This window comes from Lates calcarifer, linkage group LG17, assembly GCF_001640805.2.
Source record: "Lates calcarifer isolate ASB-BC8 linkage group LG17, TLL_Latcal_v3, whole genome shotgun sequence".
Classification (NCBI taxonomy): domain Eukaryota; kingdom Metazoa; phylum Chordata; class Actinopteri; family Centropomidae; genus Lates; species Lates calcarifer.
The window spans coordinates 15,368,924-15,379,571 of NC_066849.1; the positions used below are offsets into that span (position 1 = coordinate 15,368,924).

The window sequence follows — 10,648 nt, forward strand, 5'->3', positions numbered from 1 at the left end:
TGTTATAAAGCTATTTAGTCTGGCGAGTAGCAAAATGTTGGTCCTGAAGGTATAATGAAAGAAAAATGTTCCCCAACAGCAACAAATACTTTGTTTTTGTACAGTATCTGCTCATAGCCACTATGGCATTATTAAACTTTCCCATGGTTATGTTTAGTCACTCACAGCACTTGGTTAAGGTTAAAGAAATATTGTGGTCTTAGTTTAACTGAAAAAGTCCACTGCGACTTGAAGCTCGACACAACATTTAACCAAAACCACCATCTTTTCACTGACCCCTTAACCAAAGTGCTTTTGTTGCCTAAACCTAACCATACGTGGGACCCACCAACCCCCCACCCCCCGGTGTCCAGTGTATTTTTGCTTATGAGCTTGCTTCTCATAGAAAAACTTGGCCAGTGAAAATAAACCAGGCAGTGATCATGTTTCTCACCACAACTTAATCAGGAAAACAAATGAATGCTTTTTAAATGGTCCTTCATATGGCAAAACTTTTGTGCGCTGCATTACGTTTCGATAAAACCACAAAATTAGTGTGAAATTAAAGCACTGGGTATGAGTAAGTAAGAGCAGTCAACTGGAGATGTTGCCTGATTTGGCTGCTCTGTATTTTTACACACCACATCTGTGTCAGGTGCAGCACAGACCTGCAGGGTCTGGCACTCAGCCTTCACCCTACCAGTCTGCCCAGGTCTGGCCACAAAGTTTACTTCATCCTCTGCTGTTATGGCTCTTTAATCTGCTTTTAGCTATGAAAATTACAGTTGCTCTCTGAAGTTAAGCTTCCACCACGCTGTCAGTCATTATCTTGTCAGTCAGTTATACAGAATATGAGTCACTTGCTGACTTTTTTTCAAACAGCAATGTGACAGTCTTTCAAACCAACATCAGAGACGAGACTATAATGAAGTACAGTGTAAACATTATCAGCTATCATCTACAGCATGGGTTTGTACTTCTGTAGTTTTCATCTTGGTGTGATTCCAGGGAGTGGTTCTTGGACAAAGTGACAACAGATAAACATTTCTGGAATTTCTATGAACAAAAGTTAGTTTTGTTTACATTCCCCTTGCAGGGAGCCACATGGTTTGGCCGTGTCTGCCTGGAGCAGAGATACACTCAGTGCTGAATGCTGTTTTGTCCTCCTCCTGCGGCTTTCTCCTGATGTCTAGTCCTCAGACCTCCCGATCATGGTGCTGAAGTAAAACGTGGGTTTGAATAACTTCAACCTTGTGAGCTTGTTATGTAACTATCAGGGACACAGCGATCATCATGTAAGTCATCCATCCCACAGTATGGATGCTCTGTAGCCAACAAAAGAAAAGTTGATAGGTTGCTAAAATAATTCAAATGTGTCACTGAAACATTTGTTTGGCACATAATTCAATTGATTCCTCTACAGCATGTTATTTCCAGTTCCAGGCTTTAAATGCAGTCAGTGCCAAGCATGTAGGGAGGTGGTAAACCTTCTAATAAGGTGTTCCATGCAGAAAAAGGCAAGCTTAAAGATGTATTCAGACCAGACATTTTTTTGGCCTCATGTTATTTGCACTAATTTCATGGTTGGACTGTTTGTGTAATGTGTTGATACACTCCAAGCTGTACAGAGGCCACTTTTAAGTCTCAGAACTCACCTAAAACTCCAGCTCTTTCTTTGATTGTTCACCAGTCTCTCTCCTTTTTCCACTCAGTCCTTGTTCATTTATGAAGCAGAGTCATAAAGCCACAGGATGAACTCAATTTTCACTCGGGGTTGAGAGATTTTCAACTCACGTGGATGCATCCTCACCACGGATGCAGTCACGCTCCATTTTAAATTTGTCTGAACACAATAACGTGTGTCAGTTCTGCTTAGTAAAATCCTTGTCTGAGTCTTGTCATGTGAAAACTTGTATATCTGATTTAGGTGATTTTCATGTTTCCATTTCAGGAAAGATAATACAGTCCACTACAAAGACCTTTTTCTCAGCTGTTAAAATCTTGTCATTTTGGAGTTTTCACCCTACATGTACAACCACACCTTATACTGTCTTATATGTACATGAAAGAGTAGAAGCAGTGAAGTGTCATCACGATTCACCAGATTTCACCAGACCAAAGCACTTACACATGTAAATGGATGGAAAAACAGGCATTTTCCACAAGTTCAAAGGTGACTGCACCCAGCTGAGCATGGCCATTTATTGATTACTTTAGAGATGGGCTGTCAATAGGACACCTATGCATTCATGTCAACTGACGATATATTGGCAAAATGCTATGTATCGGACACTTGCTCAATCAAAGCAGAGATCCTGATCCCTTCCAGCAGCAACAGTCCTGTCGATACCAGGCGGCCACGTGCCTGTACACAGTGCCCTGTACAGAATTGATCTAAATACAGTGGTCAGGACATATTGGTCAGTGACAAGGTCTGTCTGTTACAGGTTATACAGCCAATGGAAAATTCAGATTTGATTAGTCTGATCAATCCATCTGAACTTTAGGAGTCTCTCAGTAAATAACCAGAGGGCCCTCACAGATATACATGCGTAAGGTTAATCTATTGCATGAGCAAAGTTCAACCTTTGGAGCTTTGATAATAAAATTTCATGTGTTGAGATAACAGCCATTTGTAAAACTCCAGCCAGGTGCAAAGTAGGTAAACATAGCTATAGAATCTTTATAGTAGCATGCACCTTTACACTTCTGGGTCAAGGTTTTCACATCTGCATGTTGTTCCTCAGATATATTACTGATGCCCCAACCCTTCCTGTCAGTAGGTGAAAGCACTTAAAGACGCTTATAGGTACACTCATGTACACACAGAAACATGGGCATGCTATGGGACAGAGCTGGAGGACCAAAGTGCTGGACATTGCATCTGTTTCCTGTCTGTATTTGAAGCAGGAAGAATTACATGTGTGGATTTCACCATAGTTTTCCTCATATTTATACAGATCTGAAAAGTCATGGTATCAGGTGAATTAAAAAAAAAAAAAAAAACACTCTCACTTTGCTCTGTGAACAATAAAGGCAAAGATAAGCACTTGGGAGGCAGAGATGTATCTCAAGTGTCCCCCTACACAAAACGTGCTGATGGGTGTCTCATAAAAAAAAACACTAAAAAGCCTCACAAATCCAATTATGGATTCTGCATTATGCTCAGACAGCCTGTCTGTCTGTCTGAGGGTCAACCCATGATTTTCTCTCTCTCTCTCCTCTGTTATTATTCCATTTCCTCCCTGTGAACGGAAAGACCGAAATAACCCGGCTGAAATCTATGGCTCTCCAGGGGCGAAGCTTTTGTGTCGGAGCGAGTGGAAAACAAGAGCAGTGGTGGCTGAATGGGACACTGTGAGATCTAGAGTTTCACGGCCTCTTGGGGCTCAGTCCATAGTCACTGACATGGCTCATTACACGGGCAGACTGTATTGAGATCAAATGAGAAGTGTCGTGTGAGACAGTCAGCATGTATGATTCACGGGGGAAATTGTAGGTCGGGCTCTTTTCTGAGGTTGAATGATGGCTCAGTGCACAGTGATGAAATATTCTGTAAGTACATGCAACTGTGTATGTGATGAACCAAGAAAGGAGAGGAGGTTATGATCCCAGCTCAGGGAAACTAATGTTGAATCCCACAAAACCTTTTCTCCTATACATCTCCTTTCTTTTCTTTCTTCTCCTTCGGATGGCAGTGTCAGTGGTTGGTCCACCATTTTGGTCCAGATTCAAATTATTCAACAGTTATTGCCATTAAATTGTATAGATTTTCATGGTCCCCAGAGGTTGAATCTTACCTGCAGCGCCATCAGCACATCAAAGTTTACATTTTTCTCATGGAATATCTCAGCATCTATGGAATAGGTTTGCACAAATTGTTTGTACAGACATTCATGGTTCTTGGAGGACATACCCTAATGATTTTGGTGGTCCTCTGACTTTACCTCTGACGCCACCAGGTTGGCATATATGGTTTTGAGTGAGACAGATGGGCACAATGAAATTTAGTACCCACACAGGTGATCCCCTCAGGAATAATTGTTAGACCTTAGGTCATCCTTTGACTTTCCACTTTTCATCTGAGTCAAATTATTTCCCAGGACCCTCAGCTGTACTTTGTGCTTAGTGTTAAACTAAGTTGGTTAAGAAAATCCACACTACCTGCTAAACACGCATGTTAGCATTTAGCTCAAAGTGCCAGTATAGCATGGCTGCAGACTCTCAGTCTTGTTTTCCCCGTGGATTTATTTTTTCATCCAGAGGTTAATTTTACATTAGATAACCCATCCTGCCAGCCACCAGTGCATAAATCACTGGCATGTATCTAAATGTTTTACAGACACAGTTACTTTTGACGGATACATATTCTCAATAATTAATTAAATCATGACAGTCTTTTCCCATTGAGGTATCTGTTCTCCGCTTCCATCAGAGCAGCACCTTAGAGGACGCAGCACATGAAATGTTTTGTGAAACAGGCGAGCGTGAAAATTACTTGTACCTACACACAGAGTGCGCTTGCGTGTTTATACACACACACACACACACAACTCCTGGAGGACAGCTGTCAGACTCTCACTAATGAGAGTTGAGGCTGGCACCGTAATGGATTTCTTTCTCTCTCTCTGTGCCTGTCTCAGCCTCTCTCTCACACACAGCCATCATTCAGGTAATGTCATAGGTGGACTCTGACACTGTCTGCAAAGCACAGGGTCCAAACACATCATCTTCTTCTAATAAGGCCAACTAAGTTCACCATCCCTTTGCCTAGAAGGTCTGCTACAGCTCTAATCCTGTGTTGTGTGTAGAATGACCTTCAGCAATGGTTTCTGTAATTGAAGAGTGTGTTAATTACACACCTCCACCCTTCAAATAGCAGCGTTGCATCCATCTCCTCCTCACCTGCCCCCAGTTCTGAGGTACAGTCTACATACAGTATCTATTATGATCTGTGGGCATGTTGCAACATGTTACTCTGTGCTACTATTCTTAGAGAGTCGTTTATATGTTTCCACAGTCAAGAGAGCGTCACTGTCCCTGTGTGCTCTGGTTCAACCTCTCTGACATGTCCCGTGCAACTGGTGTAATCAGATCCAGGCGCACTAGCAAACGGTTCTGGTGCTTTCCCTGCTCTCCTCATGCATTATACACAAACAGATTTTGTAGCTCAGGATGAAGCTGTGCAGCTGCCTGGCACTGGCGACGATCTGGTACAGCGACTGCCCGCGGCGCCGTTCCACTAGTGGATAATTAGGAAACTCTGCTCTTCTGCTTCTGTGTCAGGCCGGTCTGGCCGTGACCACCGGGTTCAATTGTTGTTTATTTGAGCATTTTTAAGTCTACTTCAATCAGAGCAATTTGGTGAAGGGTTTTTATGTGTTTACAGGATGTCACTGCAGAGAGCAATGAGTGGCAAGTAACCAGGGAAAACCCTGTGATATACTTTCATGTATTTACTGCATATATACATACTATGTTACATTCTAAATCTACTCCACCACATTTCAGAGGAAAATATACTTCTTTTTTTTTTACTGAAACTGCACTTATTTGACAGCTATAGTCACTAGTTTATATGTAACAGATAAAGATATTTTATAATCTTTCTAAAAGTACAGCATATAAAGTGGTTTAAATTGCCTCCACGTTGATACATCAGCATTAATAAACCAATAATATAATAGTAGATACAATGATATAAGAGGTTTCCTTAAAATAAAAAAAGGTACTTTTACTACTGATACTTCAAGTGTCTTATACTGGTGGTGCTACGCTCACTTGAGGAAAGAATCTGAATACATTTTCGACCATATAAAATACATATAAAAGCACATTGTTGCTGTTACAGACCAGCTAACAACTATTTTGACGCATTTCGAATAATCGTTTTTGATCCATTTCAAAACAAAAACTACCAAACATTTCTGAGCTCCAGCTTCTCAGTATTAAAGATTTTCTGTTTTTCTTTGTCTTACGTGACAGTTAACTGAATATCTGTGATGGAGTTGCACTGTTGGTTGTACAAGAACAAGCAATGTGAAGACATCACTTTGGGTTCTAGGAAACAGCGTTGGGCATTTTTCACTATCTCCCAGTACTTTATTGACCTATATCAGGAGAATAACCAGGAGATTACTAAATAAGAAAACTCTTGTTTATTGCAGCCGCCTTAAACAGTGGCTTTGTTGTTTTTAGTATCTTTTATACAAATCAATCCAGTTGGTTTTTAAGTTTAAATATTTAAAAGTCCAACAGCAGCACACTTGGCCTCTGTGACTGACATGCAATTTTCTTCTTCCTGTTTCCCTGTGACCGACATATGCCTGACAGTAGGTTAAGCAAACATCTGAGTATTTGTTCAGGGGAAAAACTGAATGTGGCATGTGAATATTGAAAAGTCTCTTTTTTTTCATTTTTTCTTATCAGTCAGGAACTCTGTTCTCTCCCTTGGCAGCTTGAAACGTGTTCTACAGCCGCTTGTCGACAGCAAACACTTTCAAACCTTTAATTGTGTGAGTGGGCTGTCTGTGCATATGGCTGATATCCAGGCAACCCCGGGAGATTGAGAGACCTGGATTGCTTTTGCAGAGGTGGGACATGAGAGAGCCTGTATGAGAATGTAATGTAGGTCAGGGAGAAATATCCTCCGACTGTAAACGCGCAGGCAGCCGCACGAAGCAGGAACGGCAGATAAATGGCCTGTTGATCTGTCTTTATGTTTATGTGGTTGGACCACGGGCTGTCCGCTAATTACATTAAGCTGGGCACACGCTGATGATGTCATTCCGACCTCGAGGTACAAGCATGACTTCTGTGAGGCTGTGGCTGGTTTAGACTGGGGCATCAGACCACATGAGGAAGAAAATCTAAGTGAGTGGTGTGGTGCTATTTCAGCTCACATGCACAATTAACATATGACAACCACAGACAGTCTTGACTTGGAGTGTGTGTGTGTGCGTGTGTGTCTCCTGAAAGCACATTGCATCATAATGAATCGCTGTGAAGCTTTTCATAGGTCTCGCCAACCGCTGGCTGAAATATATTAACCTTCTGTCTCTGGATCTCATTCTAAATCCACGGCAGGAGTGGTTTTGTTTTTAGTGAATACCTCAGCATGGCCAGCGGGATTGTGCCAGCTGGTGAAACACAGTCTGTCCACATAACAATCCCCACATCCACCTCCTCTGGGCAGCAGTGAGCCTGTTTTCTCCCCCTCTTCATGCCTTATTCAGTCCTGTTAGTGTGCAGCATCAGTGCTGCTGGTGTCACTGAGAATCTTCTGGATGCTGTGTGTCGTGGACCCTGGCCCTCCCTGTGCCTTACGCACATCAGTGCATCAATATCTATGTGCTTGAGTAGATGCTGTTATATTTGTTACAGCCAAATGACTTGCAAGAACTGTGCAGTGTGTGCGTAGGCATGTTGCCGCGTGTGAAAAGGAAGTGACAGGTCTTCCAGTTTGAGATGAGCAGAGGGAGTGGTATCACTGCTTTGACAAGTCACATCCCTCGCTGACCACAGGTCGCATGTACTGACTCGGCATTAGAACTGAATGCGTCTCTTTCCCACAGTGGCTGTTGGCGTCAGATATTAAGCATGATGTAGTGACATTTAATATGAGGAACTAATCTAATCTTTTATTGGTGGCACTTCCATTTAGTAGTTGATTTTTTGGCGAACCTAGACACACACACACACACGTCACCAGGAAGTAGGTCAAATGCGAATGGAATTTACCTACTCTATCAAATGTATGCTTCTATGTGTGTAATAGGATACATACAGCATCACAGGATACAGATTTACAGTAAATGTCTTGACTCTTAATGTGTTCCCTGAAGCTTCTAACCAAAGTAGGATGGACGTAATAGCAAATAAAAAACAGAGTGTTGTTGAGCTCTGGTGTGTCTGCTGCCTTGTCATTAAAGGACCCATGTAATGTTCCAACAGCTTGCACTTGTGGTGACGTCTTTCTGTGTGGCCTGGCTTCCCTGAGGCCAGTCAGAATGAATGAGCCTTCAGTACCTTAACTGAATAACTTTTACAGCCTGTTCCCTGAAAGCAATTTAGCCAGAAATAAATACAAGAGTACAGATCCAGCCAAGACTATTATATAAAAAGCATATCACAAACAACAGCATAGATACACTGATGATAACACTGACAATACCGTTAGATCTACACAGATGAGAAATGTGGTGTCTTTGTGTTTTCAGCCTGTATGTGACTTTTAGCCAGCGGTGAAACTCTGACCTCGATTTGAGACTTTCAAGGTAAATCCCCGCTCATATTAAAGAGCACTGAAGGAAAACATGGCTTTCTTGTTTCCCAACACAAATCTGCACATAAACTTCAACCACTTTGTGTCATTTTCTTTTATTTTTATTGATAATTCTATGAGGTTCACATAACAAACCACATTTTTTATTCTTTAAAAAATAACATATTTATACTTAAAACATCTTACTTTACATCATAATACATAAAGGTGTTTTTTTCTTTTGCACAGCAAAGATATGACATTTATGTTTCAGACAACATACCAACTGACATATTATATACATGTAGTCAACATAATACTTGAATGAATTCCACAACAGTGCAAAAATAAAATAAATGAACAGGCTGTTACAAAAAGCGGCCCTGACAGGGAAATTAAGTTTAGACCCATTGAACCACTTTTAAACGTGCTTTAAAAACGGAATGGTTTTTTGTTTGTTTTCTTTTTGGATCATGATGATGTTGATTTTTCAACAGAAAAATGCCATTTTCACAAGGGAGAGAGAGAAAAAAAACGCTAGGCAAACAAGCTTGAGGCTGCAACAAATCCTCTTAAATAAAAGAGATGGAATTAGTGCCGTGCGTCCTGAGACTCACTGGGATTTTGTCGCTTCGACCAGTCATCTTTCAAACAGGCATGCACTTGTTTTTCCATGTATTTTTCTGTCTTCGCACAATCTTAAAATATCATTCAGTAGCCTAATTGTGTGTGATTGTCCCAGATCCTCAGAGGATCTTCTCTAGGTCCCTCTCAATTAGTCGTGGAGGCACAGATAAGACAAACACTCTCCAACACAAGGTTGACGACAAATTAAATGTTTTTTGTGGAGACATCTTGGCTCAACAAAACAAGGCGTCAGAGGAGCACAGAAAATGCCTAAAACGATTCAGGCAATTTCCTGCACCTTTACCTCCTCAAACCCATTAGTGAGCGGAGGGGGCTCCTGGTTGCTCTCTATGGAGGACTCGCTCCCTGTGCTCTCTCCAGAGAGGAGTCTGGTGACTCTGAGGTCAGCTTTCAGTGTCTGCACATCGTTCCCTATGCTCATCTCTCCCAAGTCATTAATAATCTGAGTCAACTCCTGTTTACCGTTGGCAACGCAATCATCGTCCGTGTCCAGAATGTCCTCACACTCAAAGTGCATCGCTTTTTCCTCCTCCTCCTCCCCGACGGAGTCCTCTGTGATGGAGCCCAGCTTGGGCGCGCTCCGGCTGCGCTCCACCGGGGGTTTGTAGTAACACTGTCCGTTCAGCAGCTTCCTGAGGGGGACCAGCGGGATCGTCTGTTCCCCTATGAGCTGCTGCTGCTGGTGCCTGGCATCGTCCCTCCTTTTTAGTCTTTTGAACTCTGCCAGGGCCGTGGCCGAAGTCTGGTACAGGAGCAGCGCCATGGCCTTTGCCTTCTCCGGCTTGGACACCAGCACTGCGTGGCAGCGCAGCATCACGGCCTTGTGCTTCATCTCGTGCCTGTAAATCCAAGCGAAAATCTTGGGTAGCCTCGGGTCCGCGACGCAGTAGGTTATCCGGTGCAGCAAATACAAGTGTCCTGGCCTTCTGGCCTTGTCGTCCACATGCACCATCCGGATGCCCTGCGCGCTGATGGTCAGCCTCATCTTGGTGCCGTTCTTGCCCATCTCGCTCTTGCCCCAGATCTTGCTCACCGCCACGTCCGTGCAGCCGTCCCCTTTGGACTGGATGGTGGTGGCGTTCCCCAGGTAGAGCACCGTGTACGTGGGGTCCTCGCTGCTGATCTTCACCTTTTTCCTCTTTGACTTGAACATGCTGCCCACCCTGTTGAGCGCGCTCTCGGGGCAGGACTTGGCGAAGGAGGTGAGCGCAGAGTAGTTTAGACTCACCGCATAGCCCTTCTGCTTGGACTGCTTGTCTTCCTCAATCAGGTCGAACTTATTCTTCTTCCAAGGCAGCATTTTATTGCTGTTTCCAGTCAACAGCAGCACTGAGAGAGAAAGAAAAAAAAACTTTGTATTACTTCTAAATCCTACAAGTGTTTAACACCTGTCAGGTCATTTATGAGCTACTCTACGAGAACTGAACGCAAAGACACCATACTTCATCTGTCCATCCTCTAAAGTGCTCTTGTCCATGGTGGTGTCTCCTGTCTTAAGTCACTGTAAAGCAGAGTACAGTCTGCTACTCTGTGTCGAGCCTCACGGCTTATATACAGGGAGAAACCATTTCAGCTCGACTGTAGGGGGAGGACTGAACCAAATAGCAATAGATAGATAAATAGTTTTATGTCGACTCCGTTCATTGATACAAAACTCTCAACTTTGTTTTTTTTTTGTTTGTTTGTTTGTTTGTTTTGTTTCCAAATACTATAATATTATAATATAGTTGAGAATAAGGATTTTGAAAAAGCTACCAC

At 42.7% G+C, this 10,648-nt stretch overlaps 1 protein-coding gene across 1 annotated transcript; it reads right to left on the reverse strand.

Moving 5' to 3' along the window:
- Positions 1–8,342: 8,342 nt before the first annotated feature.
- fam43a (family with sequence similarity 43 member A) lies at positions 8,343–10,440 on the reverse strand. The gene is made up of 2 exons (XM_018673124.2): positions 10,333–10,440; positions 8,343–10,219 (listed from the first exon to the last, which is right to left on the reverse strand). Coding segments are annotated over exons 1-2 (1,071 nt in total). The 5' UTR covers positions 10,334–10,440; the 3' UTR covers positions 8,343–9,149.
- Between the last annotated feature and the right edge of the window lie 208 nt (positions 10,441–10,648).